At 37.1% G+C, this 25,696-nt stretch overlaps 1 protein-coding gene across 2 annotated transcripts in view; it reads right to left on the bottom strand.

The window, feature by feature from the left end:
* The window catches only part of LOC145694863 (P2X purinoceptor 4-like), a 71,999-nt gene extending 47,608 nt beyond the window's left edge, over nucleotides 1-24,391 (bottom strand). For both annotated transcript variants that reach the window (XM_081771565.1, XM_081771564.1), the window contains exons 1-4: nucleotides 24,186-24,391; nucleotides 13,760-13,871; nucleotides 5,147-5,287; nucleotides 108-286 (exon numbers count right to left, since the gene is read on the bottom strand). In XM_081771565.1, coding sequence (XP_081627691.1) covers nucleotides 108-286; nucleotides 5,147-5,287; nucleotides 13,760-13,871; nucleotides 24,186-24,352 — 599 coding nt within the window. In that variant the 5' untranslated portion in view covers nucleotides 24,353-24,391. The remainder of the gene's footprint in view (nucleotides 1-107; nucleotides 287-5,146; nucleotides 5,288-13,759; nucleotides 13,872-24,185) is intronic.
* Between the last annotated feature and the right edge of the window lie 1,305 nt (nucleotides 24,392-25,696).

Raw genomic sequence — 25,696 nt, 5'->3', positions numbered from 1 at the left:
TCGTTGAAGCAAAACAATTTTATACTAACAGTTAAAAATACTTAAAAAGAGCTTAAAATATTTGAACCTTAATCTATTCAGACATATCATTAAATTCATTTACTTACAGCGGTAAATTTTCTTGGTTTTCGACGGGGCACCATGCTTTCACTTCACACGTTTTCTTTCCCACCTTCTGAGTGCTATTAATGCATTTTCCTGTTAGTACTCCGTTCCCCGTAGGTAACATATTTCCTTTGGTACAATTACTGTCATCTTCACAAATGGCCCCAGGAACATCTGGAGACTGATAAAATGCATTTTTTTTTTAACAAAAATATATATGATTAATTTATTTGCTTATTATAAATCATTCATGTCTTTTGACATTAACTTCAGAAATTGACTGATTTTTTGCACCTGCCTCTTTAATCCAATACAAAGAATTTTGATCAATTAACACACAGACATTTTTACACGCATACTGTAATCAAATAATTATATTTACATAAAACTCTGTAACTCGTAAAATTAACGTACTAACACATGTTCCACAAAATTTAATCTGTTACAAATCAATGTTTGATTTTTATTTTTTGAATTCTTTATTTATTTTGCCTAAAATAATCGTTGCTTGTGTCTTTAGCAGTTTGTTTCTAGACAAGGTTTGTACAAGAATTTTCTCTTATAAATCCTAGTACTACTACTTTTGAAATACTGTATTTCGGTTGTAATCATCAGTCTTGGTCACGTAAAAAGTTGACGTTAAACAGAGGATTGGGGGACTTTTATTCAAGTATTTTACAATTTTACAGATGTTTTTAAACTTTGTGAATGTTTATACATTGCATTGTTGGATAACAGCACGAAAGATCTAAATCATCTGGCAATGGAGCTTTCATAAATTAAGCTTTGGTTTCAACATCCTAATAATGAAAGGAGACTGTTTCAATCTGTCAGTTTGTGCGTCACGTTAATAGGTGTCACTACCTATGCTATCGCTTCCCTGCCTGGCACTAACAGATGTTACTAGCTGCACTATTGTTTATTCTCTTAATGATTTAAATCAATGCTGTGTTGAACATAACACGAAGTCTTTGAATGATTGTATAAATATGATATGAACTTTGGGACGGTTCACGGATAAACTCAATACATAAACAAATAAACTGTTACATGTAAACAATCAGAACTTTTAATTAAGCACCTATAATGCACAACGGGCCGAAGGTTTGAGAGGAATAACTAGTACTACTTGAAAACTTAGATTCTCTCCCTTATATCTAATATCAAACCTTTTAAAACTAACCATTTCACTGAAAAGGAACGACTACAGTCGAAACACAGAATTTAACCATAATACTGCGGTTACGCTAAAAGTTATCCTTGATTAACATAGAACGGGATTACGCATGAGGTATCGTAGTCATAGCAATAACCAATATTTCTTTAAAATCTAGACAACGATAATTCCTACACCAATCTTTTTTTGTGAACATTTTGTTTATGATAAAATGAAAAGAATCGGATTTCGGGGAATGATTTTAATGCGTGTAATTTATGTTTATTTGTGCCTGTTCAAATATTCCAAGTATCGTATCATGACTAGGCATTGACAAATATGAAGTGAGTACATACCTTAGATTTATAGATGTTGGTGTACTAGAAGTTCTGTGTAGTGAAATAGTAGATACGTGTACCTACAAAAATATAGTTCTACCACCGTGTTTGACAATGCACGAACTTACATGATGGCTTGTGTAAGATAGTTCACTTCGATACGTGGAAACAAATTCTAAGACTGAATTACACAGCAATTTTTAAAGAAAAGAATTCTTAAGTTACCATAATTGAGTTTTGAAATATCCAAAGTTTCCTTTCACTGTCCTTTGCAAATCATATTGAAGAGTAATAAACTAAAAGTACAATCACGGACGAAAGTTTAATAAATGAGTCTAACGTAGTCCGTGACAATAATCTAATGTATGAAGTTTCTTGTTATTTCCATCCTCAGTGTATTCTAAGTAGATTTATTTGAAGAGAATTGTGAAGTCTCCTCTAAACTATAAGCCCTCATATCATACATTGATGGATCGCTCAATCATTGCTCATTTTCAATTGTATGAAAAGTTTTATTCTACTTTTATTTTAATGATACATTAAACTTTTCAGTCAAATGGGTCCAAAAACATATAAATACAATAAAAGAATAAATGAATAAATAAATACAATAAAATATAAACACAAGGAAACTCAATGAGAGTAATAACAAGTCACAATATTGCATCTAAATGCAAAATAACAAATGAACTCTCTTAACGAAGTATGCTGTTAGTAACAATGCATAAATTGAAAATAAACCCACGACATACAAATGAATCAAAGAATAATAGTAAAAACTTACAGGTTAAAAAAAAATCCCTTAGTCCACTGAATCATAATTTGACCACTTATATTTACTCTGAGAAGTACATCAACACCACGCTCGGATATTTGAAGAAATATACAAGATATACAGGGGTTGGACAAAAAAATCTAAAACGTTTGTAAAAGTGTGAAAATCATACCTACTATGGTGTGGGGCCTCCTTTTGCGTCCAGAACAGCTTGGATCCGACGTGGAATGGACGTGTACAGCTTCTGAATCGCGGTGTGTGGAATTTTGTACCATTGTTCCTCCAAAACATGCTCCAGTTCTTTAAGGGATGCTGGTGGAAGGTAATGAGATCGAACACGCCTTTTTAACTCAGACCACAATGGCTCAATGATGTTCAGATCTGGTGATAGTGGGACCCAGGGGAGGTGTAATAGCTCGTGGTCACTCTTCAAACCATGATTTCATCGTTTTGGCAGCGTGACAGGGTGCCAAATCATCTTGGTAGATGTCATCACCATTAGGGAACAATATTTGGGCCATGGGTAGAACCCGGTCCCCCAAAATGGCCTCATACGCCTTAGCATTCATCATGCCATGCAGGGCTATGATGGGACCTGCAGAAAACCACGATATCACTGCCCATACTGTAACAGAACCACCCCCATGCTTTACAGTTGGGAGCAGACAGTCTGTATCATAGGCCTGCGACGGTGTTCTCCATACGTAAACAAGTCCGGTTGTTGGAAACGAGGTGAAGGTCGATTCATCGGACCACATTACATGTTTCCACTGCTCATGAGTCCACGCTTTATGGTCCTTGCACCACTGGATACGCCTCTTCGCATTTACTGTTGTGATCAGGGGTTTGGCGATAGCGGTCCTGCCATGAATTTTCATTTTAAGAAGTTCCCGTCGTCGCACTGTTTTCGATGAAACCGGGTTTTGTAGGCCGGAATTGAGTTCAGACGTAATTTTCATTCTTCTTCTTTTCAGCAGTAGTCTTCTTTTTAGCTGCTACAATCCGTTTTAATGCCTTCTGGTCCCTATCTGACAGGATTGTCTTTCGATCACTGTTGTGCTTTGCAGACGTCGTTTGCCCATGAATTGTGTATGCCCTCGTGACATTGGACACAGTACCTTTCGATACCCCCACAATATTCGCCACTGTTGCCACTGAAACTTCAACCAGACGGACACCAACGATCATGCCTATTTGGAAGTCTGTCAGGTCGCCCATTTTACCGCACCACTTTCACACCACGACACTCACAGGTGAACTGGTTACTGCTGACGGAAGAGGAAGGTCCACATGACACATTGAAAACAAAACACGATCGGCAACCGCAACACGTGTTATACAGTGGAGGGCCAAACTTACGTGTCCTGTATGAAGTGTTTTTAGATCTTTTTGTCTAGCCCCTGTATATGTATGTACGAAGAGAGAAAAACAGATTCCCTGGTTTGACAGATTACAGTCTTGGACTTTCCTTATACCGTATTCCAGAACAAAATTGAATAAAAACAGTAACAACGTATCTCCTTGTTTCAGGCCATTCTCAATGTGAAAGCTCGTGGACAAGTATTTACCTACTCGACTTTACTTAGGGATTTATTTTAACACATCTTAATTAATGTAACTGGCACTTTCGGTACCAAATTCAGTAAGAATGCTGTACAATGTTTCCCTCCTAATCGAGTCGTAGGTCTTTCTGAAATTAATAAACAATTGATGTATTTCTTTTTGCGTGTTTCTCGAATGATGAAAATTTGGTTCATAGTTCATCAATTTCGTCTTAATCCGCACTGGTAATCTCCAATAATTTCATCTGCATGTTGGGTTAATCTTGCTAACAGAATGCTTGAGAGAACTTTATGGGATGCTGACAGAAGAGAAATGCCTCGATAATTATTACAATCAGTTTAGTCGTCTTTCTTGTGAATTGGAACAATGATTGATTCCTTCTAGGCTTGTGGCAATTTCTCTTATTCCGGATGAGGAAAATGAGTTTGTATATATCATTCCACAATTTTTCTTCTCCAGGTAAAATTAACTTAGCAGGAATTTTGTCTACACTCAAAGATTTTTATTTCCTTAATTTCTTTATTGCAATTTCTATTTCTTCTCTGTTAAGCTCTGGAATATACGGTTCTATTACGCACATTTTGCTTTTGTCCACGAACATTATTTTCTGGCTGCGTCTTAAGCAAAGAAATTTAAAATACTATCCGTATCTGTGAGAATTGTACCATCTATTTTATAATATATAAGAGCGAGATTGATAGGTTTTGTTAAATTCGTTGATGCCCTTATACATGTCTGAAATATTTTGGTTTCACTATTATCTTTAAGTCAATAATTTTAAATTTCAAAAAGACTACGTTTCTTTCAGAATTAACAGAAAAAGTCAACAGAACTAATAAATCAAACTAACAGGTAGAATCAAACTTTTTGTTCTGTTTGTAGACATTTTCTATTACCCTACAACACGTATGTAAAACTAGACCATACACAATTTTATCGGCAGTGGTAATGTTGAACAAGACATACACGTTACTTTAAAACATCGCAAAGGGACTCACGCCCAATACAAAAATTTAAGTCCATCTGAAGCTTAATTTCCAACCAAGTATCGCAATTAAATAATTTTGATCATTTTGTTATCGAAATTCATTAAAATATTTAGATTTTCAGAGGGAAAATAAACACTGCATATAATGAGATAAGACAGCGTTATTAACAGTAACTCGCAATTCGAAGCGCATCCTACTAGACAAATCTTATTTAACTTACCTCGTCACACACTCCCATCGTTTGATTTGGAGTAATTAGCACATTTGTAGTCACAAAAAATCCTTCATTTTCCGATGGTGGAACTACATATTCAACAACATCCCATACCCTATTATATAATGGTTTATACTCGTCAGGTACCTGTGAGAAAAAAAAACAAAAAAACAGTTATTATTATCGTCGTTTGAATACAATTCAGTCGACTATCACATTGATTACCCGTACCGCGATTAATAACGGTCACATCATCCGTGTGGAAGTAATACCAAACGTATCGAGCCGGAGAACTTTGAAGCATCACACAATTTCTGGAATGTGTGCATGACATGGCAGGGCAACAAATAATCTACAACAACAATGCTGTTATAAACTGAATCATAAAATATGGCTCAGTCCTCAAGGCTGTCTGTTCTCCTGATTGGTGATTTCAATTTATCGGAAATAAACGGTACGGAATTTAATTTTGAAACAAGCTCTTCTAAATGTAAGAATTTATGAGAATTTATGTCTTATTATAATTTGCAATCATTAAATAATGTGACGAACGAAAATAATCGTACATTAGATCTGGTTCTGTCTAATATAACGAATATAAAAGTCAGTAGAGAATATTATGTACTAATTCCAGAAGATGTACAGCATCCATCCTTAGTAATAAACGTGATGCAGCAGGGGACCGCGAAAATTAAAAAGAAAACTAATATATCAGGATATAATTTTAGGAAAGCTAATTTCTTAGATTTGTATCTTGAATTCTCATCTATTGACTGGAAGTGCCTAAAGAAATATGAAAACGCCAACGATCTAGTTGATAATCTCTATTATATTATTTATAGTGTATTTGACAAGTGCGTGCCACTTAAAAACAACTCAAGAACAGTTTATCCGTGCTGGTTTACAAATGAAATTATCAAAAAAATCAAAACTAAAGCAAGGTATCATAAAAAATACAAATGTAATAAAGAAGTAAATTATCTCAATAAATTCAATGAATTGCGTAGGGAAATAAAGAAAGAAATTAAGCTGGCATACAGAGCGTTCATACAAGATTCTGAAAATAACATTAATAACAATGCTAATGAATTGTGGAACTTCATAAAAAATAAGACTAAGCATCTTCTTGGGGGGAAATTAAATTATGAGGGACGCGAACTTTATCATAATGATGAAATAGCCAATGCTTTTGCACAGTATTTCTCGTCAGTATATGTGCCAGATACAGGTTTCACTGACATTCCTACGAACAATTTATTAACTTATGTAAGTAACAAACTAGAGTCACTTATCATTGAGGAAATCACTCAATCTGAAGTAGAAATGGCAATCAAAAAATTAAAGCCCAGAACTGCTGTTGGCCCTGATGGAATACCTCCATATATCGTAAAGGGTTGTATAGATGCGTTTACATATCCGCTAAGGATTGCATTCAATCTCGCTTTTCCGGATAAATGGAAATCATCTATAGTTTGCCCAATACCAAAAACCAATGATAAACACGAAATAAATAACTACCGACCTATATCAATTTTACCTACTTTTGCAAAGATATTTGAACAAATCTTATACCGACGGATAATTGACCACATCCAACCCGTAACCTCACCATATCAACATGGCTTTATCCCACACAAATCAACAACAACAAACCTTGCACTTATCACAGACTTTATAGCAAATTCGTTAGATGTAGGATGTCAGGTTGATGTAATATATATAGATTTTGAAAAGGCATTTGACAGAGTCAATCCCAAGGTACTATTACATAAGCTAGGCGAATATAATTTCTCTTCTCCCTTGATCAAGTTCTTTTAATCATATTTAAATAATCGAAAACAAACTGTTATCTACAAGGAATATAAGTCATCTGATTATATTGTATATTCTGGAATTCCCCAGGGCTCTAATCTATGTCCATTATTGTTCCTTTTATTCATTAACGATCTCCCTGATCATATATTATTAAGTAACAAATTGCTTTTTGCTGATGACCTCAAAATATACGGTAGGGTAAGGACCATCCATGACTGTCTCGATTTACAACGTGACATGGAAAATATTGCTAATTGGTGTTCTCTTTACAAACTTAATGTAAACATAAACAAATGTAACATTTTATCGTTTACCAGAAACAAAAGTCAAATAGAGTTTGATTACTCAATGAATCAGATCTTACTAAATAGATTACATTCAGTCAAAGATCTTGGAGTTATATTCGATACGAAACTGACATTTAATAACCATATAGAGAACATAATTAACGAATCTCTCAAGGTGTTAGGGTTCATAATTAGAACTGGAAAGGAATTTAACAATAGTGCTACACTAACAAAAATGTATTATGCCTATGTCCGATCAAAACTGGAATATGCTGCTGTGATTTGGAAAACATCACAACAGCAATACAGACACCAACTGGAATAGGTCCAATCTAAATTTATCAAATACTTGACGTACAAGACAACTGGAATCTATCCATATTATGAAAATTATCTAACATTAATAGACAACTTCTGTATCCCTACACTTGAACAAAGGCGAAATGTGACAGATTTGATTTTTCTCCATAAAATAGTACAAAACGAATTTAATTGTACGGATCTCATATCAACATTAAATTTTCATGTCCCGACACTTAAAACTCGTGCTAATAACTCTGGTCTGTTTTACTGCAAAAAAGCAAGGACCAACATATTATTGAAATCACCAATTTGGAGAATGTGTTCTACTTATAACAAAATATGTATCAAACATAAAGAAATTGACATCTGCAATATGGACGCTATGTTTAAGAAAACTGTTGTAAATGTATTATGTAATACACCAACACTATAATTGGGCTTATGCCTGTTGTGTTGATGGTAAATAAATAAATAAATAAATAAATATGAACAGTGACATTAATTTGAGTAGCCAATAAATTGAACTAACAGAATTCGACCAATGACGTTATTCGACGGGATACAGAGGGCACCTCAGCAGTTTAAATAACAAAGGGGATCGAATAGTACATCAAACAGTTTCAAGATCAAACACTTTGGTGCAACTATTATGTTAATGTGTGCTACCTGTATCCAAGATGGTGAACGCGCAAATTTCATAAATTAATTAAGACTGAATCTACTCTCTTTATTTTCTGAGAAATTAAAGTGGAACAAATTCCAAACCCTAGACCATTAAATTAATATGATAATATTTTGAGTATAGGGATTGGGATACTATAATTACAAATTATATAAATTAAAATACTACTGATAAAAACGACCAGGGACATCACCCAAAGGCGTAATTAAAAAAAAATAGCAAAGAAGATCAGGTACACTGCTTGAAATATCTTTCAAAGAAAAACATTTTGGTGCAAGTACGCCGCCTCTATATGACCTCTAACCAAAATGGCGGATTGGTACAACAATTTCTGAAACTTGCTAGTCCGTCGCTGCAAATATTTCAGGGCAACTAATAATGTCCTCTCATTAAATTTCCGGCCAAATTCTTGATTTTCCCTAATAAGCGTCTGAAATTGCCAATCTAAATAAGCAACATATTTTGCAGGAATAAATAATATATTTGACTTGGTATGTCATCTTTAAATATACGCCTTACTTTTAATCTTAAATGTTTTAACATAATACAATGCATATATGATATCAACCTGACACAAATGTTTGATAAGGAAGACAATTTTCTACACAATCAACAGATTACTCGGCATCAACATTACTACTTATGTGTATAAGAAGCTAAACATTTCCAAATCCTTGGCTGATAGCGATTTCGGCCAAAGCTTTTTGAGACTCGATCGTAAGTCTTTGCTTTCTGGCTTCAATTCCTATAATTACTGTTGCCGTCCTTTTCTTCTCTTTGGCTATTTCTTCTGCAGACTTCTTTTTCTTGCAAAACCAGTTTCCAATGTGTGTTAATGTTCCCAACCGACAGCTGTTAATGTTCCCCATACCGATTTCTTCCAATGCTCCTGCATCTACTACGGAATCGTACATTAATCGTTGTGCAATAATTGAATCTTCACGGAGATTTTTCACTAAAATATCTCCATTGATTGAGAAGCCCTCTCAGCGGAAGCATTCCTGTGAGAGATGTACAAGAATATGGTGACTGTTTTTAAGTCCTGGAACTATTTATTTCTCAATAGGTCCGTCCAGAAGATATCTAATCTGGTTTCCTTCTTGGAATTAGCTTTCGTATCAATTTTCACCCTTTCTTGACTAATAAGCTTCATGGGCAGCTCATCTCCATTCTGTACCTCAGAAGCAGTATCACATCGGATGACACAAGAACGTTCAACACTTTCGTTATCTGTGACAACATTTCATCTGGACTCAACGCTATATTGTGAGGGTTAAAAATGTAAATGCCTCAAATAGTGGATGCCTGAGGAGAAATTCAGGAAACTTCTTTACTAAGCCAACTAATCATCTTCTACAATCTTTCCTGAGTTGCAGTTTCAACACTTTTCACGCCAGAGCATTTCTTTAAAGCAGCACGAGTCTCATAACCAACATCAATATCTCTGGCTCTTTTCAAGTTTTCTACAGTCATCTGAATTCGTTGCAGGGGCATCTCTGCCAGAACCTCTTCTTTGACCTTCCTGCCCATATCCTTTTTAAGTAGGTTCAAGAGGTTTCCGTGAAAATAGGGTTAATCGGAGAATCTATTTGAAACTTCTTCAAACAGTGTTGCAGGTCTTCGGCAACTGATTGGAAGAAAGCTATATTCGGTTTCAACAGTTTGTCGTGAAGAGCTACGGAGATGATGGATGGATGGAGACTTTTGGCTGGTTTGAGTTTTGTTCTTTATGACAAAATCAACTAATTCCTAACCTTTTCAATAATATTTAAGGCTCTTCTATTTGCATGAATGTTTTCGAGCTATCTCACATTACAAAACTTCAGTCGGTATAGTGAAAAATTAGTAAAAGCTATAATTGTACCACGGCGACTAGGTGCGTCTCTAAACAGGTAGTACTGATTCCTGAAAAAGGCAAGTAGACCCCAAGAGATACTGATCAATCCACCTTTGAATGCTCTGTTCACAACATGAAAACCACAACTGCCGATATCAAGCAGTCTGTCTCCTTCTGAAGTAGTCTGAGATTTATATTAGGACCACCCATTGACAATTGGATATTTTTTTGTTTGTTTTTTAATCTAAACCTTCGACGTCGTTTCTTAGACTACTTAGAAATCTGAAGCCGTCGTATTATGAAGAAACTGGGATGACAGGGTGTCTACTAAAATTCCAAAATGAAATTTCGTGACTTTTTCGTGACCTTTTCTTTACTGAACAATAAAATTTCGTAACTCTCGCAACAGCGAATTTAAGTGCGAATCAGGAGGAATTTCCATGCATGTGACAGAAACGTGCTTTGCTTGCGATTTGCTAGGGTCTAAAGCCGACCGTAGGCATTTTTGGCGCTGAATTTTGACATTTTATAGAACAAAGTTTTTCAGCCAGTATTTATATGTGTGCAGATAAAAAAAAATCGTGACCCAAAAGCTAAATTTCGTGACTTTTTCTTGACTTTCATGACCGTTTTCTGATTTCGTGACTTTTTCGTGACTTTCGTGACCGATAGACACCCTGGATGAACAGAAACATGACACTATTTGATCTTTCGAGCTGTCCCAAGATCTTACCAATAAGTCCATCTATTCATTGCTTTATCAAACCCGACACTAATGAAACCACTCATAGTTATCAACTACATTAACTAACTTTTAAACTAAGAGGCAAGCTCATACACAGTTGTATATAATATCTTATCCTTTCCTAGTTTCATAGTACTTGCTACATCACTATCTTGCACTTGCTATCTTTGAATATTCTTGTAAATAAATTAGCATTGCTAAAGACATATAACATGAGCTAATCGGAAGCCAATCAGATTTTCTGCTGCCAGAAGCCAATCGGAAGCAAGATGTCTCAAGTGTGTATATAAGATTGCACATTTCTCCTGTATCTCACAATGTCTGATGAAGCCAAAGTGTTAGTTGGCGAAACTATCACACGTATGTAGTTTTTTATTGTGAATATATTGTTCTGCTTAGCAAATAGTATGTTTGTGTTTAAACATATAACAGTTTGAATACATCAAAGTGTTTCACTTTCAGTTACTTCATATTACCCTTTCTATAATTTCTTTGAGTGCAGAAAGTCAGGCATCTCAGAAGCAGTAGATATTCGTTCTGGCACAGCAGCTGATGAAGATAACATGACAACGGAAGAGTAGGCTCTAGATGTGCTGGATATTGGCTCACGAAAAGATTGTTTTTTCTGTGTAGTGGTAAGCTTTGATAAAAAGGTTCAATAGAAAGCGATTTCCGTGCTTCGTTTATTTTATGATTATTGCTTTTAGCATGACTTAATAGAGCTGATCTCCCCATTTATGCACAGTACAAGGTAACCAAGAAAGTTCTTGCCATTTTTGACGTCCCATTAATCATGCGCTCTGAGAGGAGAGGAAACAAAATGACACACCTGCCTGCCAAGAGATCGCGAATTAGTCTGACGATCGACCTTCAGTAATACCAGCACGTTGCGCACACACAACAATCATAGCTCGTCCACTATTGAAGAGAAATGAATGTATTGAAGTAGCTTGTTCGTGTGTGTTTGTTGTATGACTTTACTGTTTCATTCCCTCAACAACCACCTCAGTGGGAGATTCTCTGCAAATGAGGGAAACCTGCGAAATGCAATCACGGATTTCTCTGCATCCACAATCGTCGAGTTTTATTATCAGGGTATCGTGCAGCTGCAGAAACGTTGGCAAAAGGTGTTGGATGCTGATAGAGATTACTTCGAAGCCTGAAGGTACGTATCGTCCACTGTATTGCTCTTTGTTTATTACTGCTCTACAATGGAAATAAATTTTTTTATTACCTTGTATATGTTTGTTTTATTGCACAATATAAAAGTTAATTGGCAGTCGTAGGTCCATTCTTTATCCATGAGAAATCGGTCTTCCAATTCTCGTGAAAATTAATTTTTGACATTTCGTTGTATCATGACCAAAAGAAGAAAAAAGAATTATTGTTTTATTTTTTAGTATGGTTTTTAAACAAAACATATTTTAAAATACTTTTCGTTCATTTTTTATATAAGAAATGACAAACTTTCTTTGTTTTAACCAACATTCTGTCAATAAAGGATATCCTAAAACACAGGAAACTAATGCAATTCTTTTCGTTTAGACTGTATTGGGAACAGCCTAGAGACGGTAAAAGCGACCAAAGCGTGAGGCTCATATCTAACCTTACATATCATGCCTGATATAAACACAGCAGCCATTTTAAAAGATGACGTGTGTGTGTCTTACCTAGCATCTCCGTTACCGATTAGCGTATGTTGCAATGGTCCTTTAATCGTAAAACATATTGTAAGAAAGCAAATTGACAACAATTTTTGTATAAACCTTAATATTAACCATTTTCCCGGATTTTCTTGTATAATCAGAAAATTCCCAGCTAATTCCTGGTTTTCTCGGATGGTAAACACCCTGTGTTTGTCTTACAAAAGTCTGAGACAATATATTACTTGACTTTCTTTAAACTTTTTACTTGGTTCTTTCCTTCATACCTCTGATATTTTAAAATTCTGCTTATTCAAATTAATAGGTTACGAGTTTCAACGTTTGTCAGAAATATCAACTTTTTTTCTAGATGAAAGGACGAACGTTATTTCAGGACACCTAGTTTATATAGGATTAAGAATTAGATTTCTGAGCTTTCGGCATCTATTGCCATTTTAGTCTGTCATGATGACGTCTTTCGGCAATCATACTACCCCGGAAATTGGGGAAGGAAGAAATGAAAATGGAACGAAGGAAGCGCCCTGGGATCATCAGGTTGGGTACCATCCCGGCATATGCCTGGTGCGAATGAAGGAAATCCAGGAAAAAACTCACTCAGGAGGCTTTCCTTAAAAAGCTTTTATACTATTTCGACCGAGTGTACCCATTGGGAACCGAACCCGGGGCCGCACGCATTCTAATTTATATAGAACAATATGTCGGAAAAATAAGTTATTTCGGTATTGTAGCTTTTTATGAGCAGTAAGGATTGACTAAAATTTAAAATCCAATAAATTATTAACTAGTTATGAAATAAAGGGAGAACTCCATATTCCTACAGAAATTGTAAGCCTATATTACAACAAAAGCTAAGACTGTAAGTAACTGTAACCTAAAGTCGTACAGTGTCGTACTTCGTCGTGGCCAAATAATTAACACGTGTAGTGCCGGGTTCGACAGCCGACGGACGCAAAAAGCTCAGATAAAAAACCGGGTAATACTTTGATCCTACTACCTAGTTGGTCCAGTACTACATAGCCTAACTACTAAGAAAGACGTTATTAGATCCATTCCACCAACACGTGTCTTTTCTGTCTTTCCTTCCTCGTTTAATTGGCAAGGAATCATCTATACAGCATTATATATATAATTTTAGAAAACTTTCTTTTCACACTAACATCATATTTGTAATTCCTATTTTGTAAAGTTTGAATAATAATAGGATTCAAATTGTCTAGTCAGAACTCACTTAAGCAAGATGAGACTGAGAGGAGAAGGGTAAGGTATGGAAAATATATCCCACTAACCTTAAGCTCACTTGATGAGAAGTTTGTCACTGTAATTCCCTTTAATTTGCTTGTGACGGCGGATTCTAAGCTTCCTGTTCCTTGGTAGCCTTTATTCCAATACAGAACATACCTAAAAAGATATGCATACATCGTTTCAAAGATGTCTATAGCAAAATAGTCTTTACGTAACGCCAGTTCAAACTATTTCAGGAGGAAAAAGTTTCTCGCAAAACATTGAAATTCAAAATTTTACAGAAAATAGAAAACAGACTTAAACACTGGTTACCTTTATGTTCCTCATACTTCGATAAAAATGAATTTCAGTTTCTGAATATTTCGGAAACCTTAACGGTTTTCATTATTCAACAAACAAAGCCTCTATTTCATTCTGTACTGGTAACATTTTATATCTCTACAAATGGCAAAAACGTTTTGTGGAATACAACTAGTCAGAAAACTTGTTAAATGAAAGATTTTATGGTCGCTAAATCATGAGCTTCTTAAATATAATGTAAATAGCTAGTTTATATTATCAACTTTTTTCTATTAAAGCTAGCGCGCACGCACACACGCACACACACACACCCACACACATGTGTATATATATATATATATATATATATATAAGAAACAGTTGAACATAACTGAACCAAACAAGAGCTCAAATAGGAAATGCCATGGGACACATCGAATGGTGTTGTCGCGGTGTCCACCAGGGCCGCCCTTCATTGGGTTCAGGGCCCAACTTTAAAATTTTAAATGGAAACCTGGGACGAATGATACCTCTTTGATAGATCTTTAAAAGCTAAAAAGCATTGTAGCAAAAGATTCTGCATATCGATCACCGTTTTCCAAATAGCCGCCAAGACATGGTGCCTGTAACAGGTAAAACTTCCAGTACCACTAATATGAAAATGGTTGAACACAAATGAACTGAACAAATCTCAAATACAAAATGCCATGGGGCAAATCGAATGGTATTGTCGCGGTGACCCCCAGGGTCGTCCGTCATGGGGACCAACTTCAAAATTTTAAATGCAAACATGAGGCGAGTGATACCTCGTTCGATAGATCTTTAAAAACTAAAGGGCACTGTGACAAAAGATTGTTTATATGGGTCACTATTTTCAAAATAACCATCAAGGCATGGCACCTATATCAGATAAAACGTCTTTTCGACAAGAGCTTCTGAGAACATTTTTGAATTCGAAGTATTAGCACATTATTATTTAATAATTCACACAACACTGTTTTAATTATTTTCATTACTTAACAGTTAATATGCATAAATCGCGGATTAGCGGCAAAAATGTGGAAAGTCAAGGGCTGTGACAATACAGAAAGTACCATCCCGATATTCATCTAGTGGAAAAGAAAGACAAGGACAATCTCAGTTATAACAGGCGGAGCAGGATGCACACCCATTTTCAACCTACCCAACACCTTCTGCGAGGAAAATTTAGGAGATATAATATGAGGTTCACTGAGATGTTGTTCATAGTTACATTCCAATTAACTTTCAGCAGTAATTTCAGTTGTGATGGTCAGTAACGAAACAGTATATACTGATGCAGATGCCTCCCAAACATCTTTTTGCACGCATTGCGTGAAATTCCCATGGGTGAAGGGGGGCGGACAAAAGGTTTGCAAATTCCAAAAATGTATTATTAAAACCTTTGCTTCGCATTTCAATTGCTTCTTTTTTCCAATCAAATGAAATGAAATGAAATCTTTAAGTTTTACGTCCCACGGTTATGCCGGTTAGGCTAAAGGAGACGGTGATGATGAGAGATGAATGAAAATGGTGGAATGAAGAAAGTGGAAGGAAATGGGAGTACCCCGAGAAAACCCATGAGCACGGTGTTTGTCCACCACAAAATCCACACGGTACGAGCTGGGATCGAACCAGGGACCCCAAGCACCGGAGGTGAACGCTCTACCACTGAGCGACCGCGCCCCCTTTTTCCAATCAAATAACACTTTGTAATATAAATGACTGTTACCCTTCAAAACGAATTTCAATTTATTTTTATTCACTACAGTACCAGTCAATTGTACACACAAATGTTACAGAGAAATCATACTTATTGCAAGTAAAAGTCGGGTTCTAACTTGAGATTGTCTCATTCTTCCCGCTTCACCCACTTACGGAGAGAGGTCTGAAAGACGATTATCGAAGAATCAGATTTTCTCCTTTGCATTATGTCACTTTTACTTTAATTATCTTTTTCTCTATTTCATCGTTCTCGAGTCGTGGAATGATAAATACCCTATGCGATTTCCTATACGAGTTTTATTCTGTTCATTTATCTCTAACTGTATTCATATTAGTGGTACTGGACGTTTCATCTGATACAGGCACCATATCTTGGCGGCCATTTTGAAAACGGTGATGTATATAAAAATATTTTGCCACAACGCTGTTTAATGTTTGAAGATCTATCGAACGAGATGTCACTCGCCCCACGTTTCCATTTAAAATTCTAAGGTTGGGTCTTGGGCCGCTATCAAGAGCGTCTCTGCGGGGCACCGCGACACCACCATTCGATGTGTCCCATGATATTGCCAATTTGAGATATAATCTGAGGTCTGGTTAAAAAAGAACGGGATTGGCAACCCTGTTAGTAGTATAAGTGGTGCAGTGGAGAGCGCAGAACCTTCAAGAAGAGTAAGTGTAATCACGTTGCCGCAAGAATGTGAATATTGAGCAGTGCATTAACTTGAAGTTCCTTGTGAAATTAAAGAAATCACCGAGTGGATGTGTGAAATTGTTGTGGGATGTGTATGGTGATAATACGATGTTACGTATACGAGTGTTCGAGTGGCACAAACGCTTCAGCCAGGGACGTAAGAACGTTGATGATGATGATGGAATTGAGTTGAGTTGATTTTGAGTTTAACGTCCCGTTCAGCAGCGAGGCTATATGAGACGTGGACCTACTGATTAACGTGGAAACCGAACCACATGAGCTCCCGCCGGAAATCGAACCCGGGTCTCCCGCGCCAAAGGCACGTACGCTAACCGCTTAGCCACGAAGGAGCTCTGATGATGATGGAAGACCGGGTCGGTCTGTCACAGTAGCAACAGAGAAGAAACATGGCGAAAGTGACTGATATTGTACGAAAAGATCGCAGGCTCAGCATTCGAATCATAGCAGACATGGTGAGCATCGATAAAAGAGTCTGTTTGAGCAATTCTGCACGACCATTTGAATATGCGTAAAGTTTGTGCTTAAATTGCCCCCTCCCCCTCCAAAAAAAAAAATCAAACTGGAGCAGAAGGACTTACGGAAGCACGTGTGCAGTGCCATAATGGAACGCCTGAAAGCAAAACCAGACTTGTTAGCGAAAATCGTCACTGGTGACGAGAAGTGGAACTTGCAATATGATCCTGAAACGAAAAGGCAATCAATGTACTGGAAAACGTCCTCATCACCGCGAATCAAAAAGGCACACAAGAGCAAATCGAAAGTAAAGATCATGCTCATTCTGTTCCTTGATATCAATAGCCTGTTTCTGATTGAGTGAATACCATCAGATCAGACAGTGAATAAATCAGCAGGTTTTGGTGAAGCTGAAAGAACATGTACGAAAGAGGAGCCCCCTCTTGTGGAAGAACAATAAATGGATTGTGCATTTCGACAATGCTCCTTCGAATATTGGTTTGACCGTTAAACAGTTTCTGGCAGCTAAGAGGACTCCAGTGTTGGGACACCCATTTTATTCACTAGAGTTGGCACCGTGTGATTTTGTGGAATAGGTGAAGCAGAAAACGGCAGCGGTACTAAAGACGGTGACACCTGAAGATTTTCACAACTGCTTAGAACAATAGAAACTACGTATGCAAACGTGTATATAGAAAGTAGGGGAGTATGTTGAGGGAGATGAGATCGCCTTTAATTAGTAAGTTTGTAACAATAAACCGTACTTTTGACACCAGTCTTTTTTTTTTTTTTTTTTTTTTTTTAATAGCTAAACCACGGATTCGGATATATAAGTAGTCCACAAGTGTGGAAACAGCCTAACAAATGGTAAATGCTGCAAAATATAACCAAAGTAACAATGTAGCTAAGGAGTCACGTGCGGAGGGAGGGGGAGAGGGGGAGTTTGAGAACACATTACAATGACGTCCGCCGTATTGAATTTCACGCATCAGTCTTAAACGGAAACCACTGCATGTGATATGTCATCTTAATACTAAATTTTCGTATAAATTGAATAGCATTGTTAATTTTACTTTAACCCTAACCATTACTTAATCACGACTGTTTCTTTGTTGTGTTTCCAACAAAAGAGGCTAGTCATATAGCTAGAACGTTTTCAAGTGTTCCTATCCAGGTCGACTGTCTGATGTATTCTTTGCTTCCATTTACGCAAAACCTTGCGCAAAGTGTCGGAACATGTGTCCACAATTTGTTTCTTGACTTGCTGAACATCCCTAATTTTCAACGCATATACAACAAACTACATATAGCCCTACAGGTAGTAGTGCAGTAGGACAGGCCAGCGGAACAAGGTGGCCATTTCATAGCACCTTGCCGACCAATTCCCGGGTTAGGAAACTGCCAATAGAGCTACACACGGATACAGGTACGCATCGGGTGGGGTGCCATCGTCTTGGAAAAACTTAGGAAATGACCTATTCTCCGACAATAGTAATGATTAGATATTGATAACCCACCATCGCCGTTAGGGTCTCGAATGGACCTACAACGCGAATACCACACCATCACCTTGCAGGAAACCTCTGCGGTTGCGTTAGACCAATGCGAATAATTATCCAACCACTACCGCACATTCTGTATCCTTGCCTCGCACGACACGTAAAAGTTTGCCTCATCACTATATAATACGTCAGAGGCGAATGTGGGATTTTGTCGTTGCTGATAACCAGTTTTCACGTAGTCCGCAAGAACAGGTAAACTGAAAGTAAGAATTGGTGACTGAATAGCTACAAGTTCACCTGACTTCTTACTTTTGAGGCAAGCCACCTCTACAACTTGTTGGTCAGCCGGATCCGGTTTAATCTTCTTTTTGGTGAGGTTTAGGAAGTTCCAACATCCTACCACAAGAGACATTCAGTAGACGATGGAGTTCTACCGATACGTTTACTAGTCCAATGGAGGTTAACTTGAGTAGCTTCGCTATTTGCTTAGCTACTCAAGCACCACCAATAAAGTGGCATTCCGCAATTTCTTGATATCTTTAACTTGTATAGCGGAGTTATAGCTGAGGAAAGAGGATAAGCTCTTAATAGCACTTGGACGGTTAGCTTCACCATTGGTACTATTAGTATCTTTAATTACAAGATATCGGACTACAGGGCGTCGCGATACTTGTCTTTTCCACACAATCTACAATTTCAGAATTTGTCTCACTCTCTCTTGGTCTGGGCTTTTAATGAGAGGGTGAGCCCGGACACGATCTTCAAGATTTTTTAGTGCCCATAAAATGTAGTTATTAAATACACATTTATAAATAGAAAACGTGTCGGAACGCCGCAACTTCACACCGGGGCGTCTGCGAGGAGAACTTACGCTACTCCTTTGGCTATCTCATAAGCACGCCCTACCGCAGGATCAGCGTGAGGTCGACGTGCTCAAGAGGATTGGTGAAGCAAGAGAACCATTCCCGTCGAAAGAAACGTGTGGCCTTGGAAAAAGAAGTATTGGAACTAGAAGAAAACAACCTGTCGAACGAGAAAGAGTCCCACCAGACCACAAGAGAACATAAAGTGTGATTTTTTTGGGAGGGAGGAGGGAGGGAGGTATTTTATATTTTCAGACTCGGACACCAAACAACACAAACACTGGACTTACAACAGCAGGTCGGGATGGGAGCACGTCCACCCCCGATGAAGGAAGACGTCCAAGAACTAGCCACTTCCCAAAAATAACCCACTAACCATCCTTAAGTTCTGTAGCGGTATTCGCAGCTGAGAGGGCATGAGAGAACATGCGGATGAAGGGCAATGCATGCATGAGAAAATGAAGCCGCTCTCAGTTCTACCTCCTCCCTGACAATGACGGTCCGCTACATGGAGGGACTGATCAGTGAAGACATTTAACTGTGAGCTACTACTATAATTTTAATTTTATTAGTAGGACATAAACCATTGGTAACGTTTGGTGCCATTCGAGAAGGAATTTCAGCTGTACGCATGGTTCAGAAGGAATGGTGATGTAGTTCCGCAGTTATTTATGGAATAAGAAATTTTGTTCTGGTTATAATATTAGGTACAAATATTTATTCATGAAGCAAGCTGCCCAACTATATTTACCATATTAAAATTTCAAGCATTTATTTCTAATTATTTTTTCATACTTTAAGATACATAGTTAGTTCTGTTCGGAGATTTCGAGGGCTTGTTCCCTTTCAAGTACCGTATATAATTTTGTGTTATTTATATTAGTTTTAATATTTTTAGGCAAGATTTTACTTTGACTAGGCCAGACCAATGATTTCAATCGGTTCCTAGAGCTCTCTCGTGGCTAAGTGGTTAGCGTACGCGCCTTTGGCGTGGAGACCCGGGTTCGATTCCCGGCGGGAGCTCATGTGGTTCGGATTCCACGTTAATCAGTAGGTCCACGTCTCATATAGCCTCGCTGCTGAAAGGGACGCTAAACTAAAATCAACTCAACTCAACTCAATCGGTTCCTGTAGGTTCGATCACTTCCTGGAACTGTTTGTGCTTTTCGTATTGTCACGTCGTAGGCTATATAGTGCACTTTTAACACACAACTCTATTGATTAAAAAAAAGATTTATTTACGTCACGAAACATACCTGAGCGAGTGTCAGCGAGCGAAGGGGATTAGAAGCCCCGCAGGGATCGTTTTATTCCACCTTTACTCCCATGATAATACCACATTACATTACATCACGATCGGGTTAAACAACTTCAATGTGATTCTTAAACTGCTCCGGGAACCGGGTCAGATGAATCGGTTGCAGTCACTGTCCGAGTCAAAGTAAATAATTGCCCTTTTTATTTTAATTGTTATTCATGGTGGTTAGCGGGTCTTGCTAACTTCATGCATATAGTTTAATATATAATTCATGTTTTTCATTCATTCTCTTTGGTGTGTTTTTGACTTTGGCTTTCGGGTATTGATAATTTCCTGCTGTTTGTTATTGTCTATTGTGTACCGTTTATAGCACTGCTGGTTCTTGACGTAGTCTTTCTGTTATTATTTTATATATTGTACATTTCAAGTTTTAATAAATTAATTGTGTTACGATAGAAAGTTAATATGGTTCTAAATCTATCAGCGTGCGAACCTTGCAATGTTTAAAATGATTGTAGAAACGTTACAGTCCCAATCACCATGATTTTAAATACAATGAATTCGTGCAGAACTGATTCTTGGTGATATTACAACCGCTACCAGGTTATAAAAGTATTTTTTGTGGACGCTCTGTATATTTCATAAAGACAGATATTATTATTATTTTCAATTTATACTTTATTTTGCGACGCAAATAATTTCTTTCTTCGGTGGAAATTGCTTCCTTCCCACGCAACTGGACAAAGAAGTCTCTCATTGTTTATTCATATATATATTTAAATGATTGCTTTTCGCTGAGATCATTTCAGTAAGCGACGAACCTTCTCAGTGTTTCTCCCTGATTTCTTATATGCACAGTATATATTCTACAGTTATTTGGAACTGAATTAAGTGCTTTCTTTAATAATTTATGGAAATACTAGCTGACCAGATGTTCGAGTGACCAGAGTGACGCCAGTCACATTGCTTTTGCAGTTCCTTATCTGTACTTTCTCACGCCCTAGTTATCGCAATGTCTCGTGCATCGTGGCCAGTGGATTAAAATTAACATAAATTATTTTCCGTATTCTGTTTGCATGTGCATACAGGTGCTTTAACTGAGTGGTTTTTAGAATGAACTGCCAACACACTTCAGTCAACCACTGCAGCTCGTATCTAGAACTTTTTTCACTCGAGGAATTTGATCTGGAATTGTGTGCAGTCACCACGCACGTTGCGTCGGGAATTAAGTAAGACTTTGTGTCAAGGGGCACAAGCTATTAGCCGGTGAGGGACGTTTTTTTACAGCTAGCCCCAAATAGTGACGTCCCAGGATCACATACCTTATGCGCTAAAAAGTTATAAACGCGCTTTCCAACATTAGCTTTCCACTTTGGAAACTTATTTTGCTGAAGACTCATCTCAATTCTTCAGGATTGTTTGGAGCAGCAACTAGATTGCTACGCGGGATTATCCCAGCAACTTTTCCCCCAAGTGCGTCAATGGTGTGAGAAAAGTATTCATAGTGCAATCTCAGTCATAATCTTCTATATATATATATAAATCAAAGTGATAAAAAGGGCTACAGGGCATTAAAAAGGCTAAGTGTGATTGATTTTAGTAATGAAGATTATTATACATATTCTGTGTTAAGTGTTGTGTTCATTTCTCTTCGTTATTTTTTTTATATAATAGTATTCTAATAAATAAGTATAATGTTATTTAATCCAGTGTGTTTTCGTTGTTTGTGTGAATGATATTTGTATGCGGTATGGTCTGGATGACCGTCTGATCGTCCGTGAGGTTTTCGGGACGAGACATCCGAAACTCTCGGCGCGTAATGCTCATCTCATCATTGAGACCGACGAGCGATTTGGAAACAATTGTAATCCCTTCTTGGAGAGGTCCTTCATCGTCCTATCCAGGTAAGATCAGGTCTCAAAGAGAATACTTATTGGCAGGACCACGGAGGACAGAACACCGAACAGAGACCACGAATTGGTTACAATATTTAATGAAATGTTCCGAAGAACCAGTTTCTTATAAATTGATTCATTGAACGAAATGGCCAAAGTATAAACTTCCTTTTAAAAAAATCTCTTAAGACACCAAGTTTATTCCTTTGACTGATTTGGACAATTATCAACAAATGCAATAACAATGCATAGGATGTTTTGCATTTTCAATAAAATGAAATCTAAACTATATCTTATTAATAACTTAACTTTTAGTAAATATTTGAGTATTTGTATCCGTAACGATAAAACTCTCTTACACATAAAGCACGTAGTAATCTGAGGAACACTGTTTTTATTATTTTCGCTTATAGGCAAACTCAATATCGCTAATGCCTTCCCTGGACTAGATTAGATACACATTTTTGTTTTAGTGACCACCTAACACTGGCTGATTTGAGATTTTGAATCTTTGTGCCGCAGGGTAAATCTGTGATCTTAAGGCGTAAGTTACGTTTCATATTCTTGAGCTTTGTCTCCGGCACTTAACCCGCTGTTGTTTGCATTATAATTCTTATGTCGTATGTCCAAACGTTGTATTTATAGCCGTCACAGTGAAGAACTCCCAAAGTGACTCTTCCCCCCAGGATTGCAACTACTCCCACAAGAATAATTCAAACGGTACAGTGCAATTCTTGATAAAAGAACTATATAAATCACGAATTTATGTATCAGTAGAAGATGATACTAAGGAATTTATAGTACATCGGTAGCTTTAATTTCGACTCATATCTATATATTTATATATATAAAAAAGACATGAAAATAGGCCATTACTCGAGCAGACGGTTGTACCAAATTTTTACACATTTCTTGCATTTTTAGGGCAGCGTAGAGCTTTGTATTTCTTTTAGCAAAGCATGCACTAAATGAGCAGCTTTAGTACTAGTTGCAGATTGACTTTAGGAGGGCTCAGTACAAATACAATGTTGAAATATGACATAAGAACACACGAACCAACTTGTGCTAGGTTGCCACCAAAAAGCATGAATGCTGTCTGCAGGAGCGCAGCAGGGGGTGCATCAGTAGGGAGTAGGCGTGTCAGCGACGAGGATATACGTATAATTCAGGATAGTGGAAAAGAACACTTCCACTATCACTCAAACTTCATTTCAATATGATGTGCACAGACATTATTACTTACTTTCACACTGACATTTCGGATTGAGTATAGCCCGCTCCCCCCAGTGATTTTTAACGAATCATAATGATTCTAACGATTCATATTAGTTTATAATGAATCGGAATCGCATGTTATAAAGATTTAAGATGTAAATCTTGTGGTAAGGAAGCTTTAGTATAAGTAGTAGTAGTAGTAGTAGTAGCGGTAGTAGTAGTAGGAACGGGTTAGAAGCCCCGCAGGGGTTCGTTGGTTTCTGTTCTCTATATAAGTAGTAGTAATAGTAGTAGTAATAGTAGTAGTAGTAGTAGTAGTAGTAGTGACTCTTCCAGTTCCGGTGACAAAGAACTGCGGGGAACCGGCTATAGACAAGCCCACATTTGTTTGCGAAAAATGTTTCACATCGTATTTTACCTATAAATTATCTATTTGGTAGTACCATCTGCTCGAGTGAACCCGAAAATAGCTCTCTCATTCATTAACATTCTTGGAAGTTACATTAAATTTCGAGCATTGTATGAGATATTAAACATGGGTACATACCCTCCAATGTAAGCTAGAACACACAATTGTAATATCCGGCTTATAACACCCACTTTAATACTCCGAATATGAACTATTTTCGGAGTATCATACTCAAAAAGATAGGATACAAGTCTTCGAAAACAAATACTACAGCTTCCACTCATGTTTTCATCTCCCATTAGCATCTAGCATCTAATACAAGTTTACCTCTGAATCATTTCATAACAGTGCAGTGTTGCCAACCAATTTTTCGAAAAATCAGGAAAATTTTTATCCAAAATCCAGGAAAAATCCAGGAGATACAACTTAATAACTAAAAATGTTAATTAGGATGATTATGTTTTTTTACAAGGCAAACACTGAACCCATCAATGATTATACTTACCAATAAAAGGCTACTCATCTTTATCTGCGTACATGTCAACATTGACTCTGCTGGTCAGAGAGCGATGCACAGGGGATCCTAGCCTGAGTTGTTAGAAGTGAGACTTCTTGTGTGCAGCAATCCTTGCAAAATTTGGGTATCAAGTCTGTCTGTTTCGCTTTCATCAAATTTACGATTGAAAGCACTTTTTCTACAGTGATACTTGAGGAAGGCAGAACCATTTCTACAATGAATCAATGAAATGTGCGAAATTTTACTTATATCAAAGGGTCTAATTCCCCTAAGCAAAATCTGAAATGACGCTCCTGACAAGCATCCAAAAATCTTGAATAGAAACATCATTTTCAGTTTACAAATCTGTGTTTCGCAATAACCGCCATTCTGTATCTACTTGTTGCAATTTACTCTATATCATTAGGAAAGTCAGCTACGAGAAAAGCAATTGATTGTACCGATTTGTTTATCTCATTTGATGGGCTATCATCTCCAAATGTTTCATGATGAGATCATGAAGCGTATCTCTCTCTCGAGTTGAGTTGAGTTTAACGTCCCGTTCAACAACAAGGTTATGCGAGACGTAGACCCACTGATTAACGTGGAATCCGAACCACATAAGGTCCCACCGGGAATTGAACCCGGTCCTTCCACGTCAAAATTGTGTACCGTAACCGCTTAGCTACGAAGGAGCTCATATCTCTCTCGAATTTGATGTACTGCTTCAATATATAATTCAAGACACCCGCGTTAAAAATCGTGCAGTCCATAATTTGGGTGATTTCTTGATCCCATGGAAGGGAAACTTTTGCTGCAAAGTAAATAACAACTCCTTTTGGTTTCTGAAGTCTACATTTTATAAGAGCTTTCGGATGATGCGCAAAACCAGGAGTTTTTAACATTTTTAAAAGAAAAATCAGTAGACCAGGAGATAACTTGAAAAACCAGGAAATCTCCTGGAATATCAGGAGACCTGGCAACACTGTAACAGTGTATGAGTGTGTATCTTCCGGTGAGATAATTTCATCGAGATAATTCTATTGCTTTCAACGATTTGACTCAAAACAGGAAAGTGTTTTTTTTTTCTTCTTGTTATTGTTTTTTTCACTCATACCAACAGCGCTAGCGCTGCTACTGGAAAACTCGAGAT

Source organism: Thermobia domestica, chromosome 9 (genome assembly GCF_964235325.1).
Source record: "Thermobia domestica chromosome 9, izTheDome1.hap1.1, whole genome shotgun sequence".
Lineage (NCBI taxonomy): Eukaryota > Metazoa > Arthropoda > Insecta > Zygentoma > Lepismatidae > Thermobia > Thermobia domestica.
This window is presented reverse-complemented; position numbering and strand designations above follow the sequence as displayed.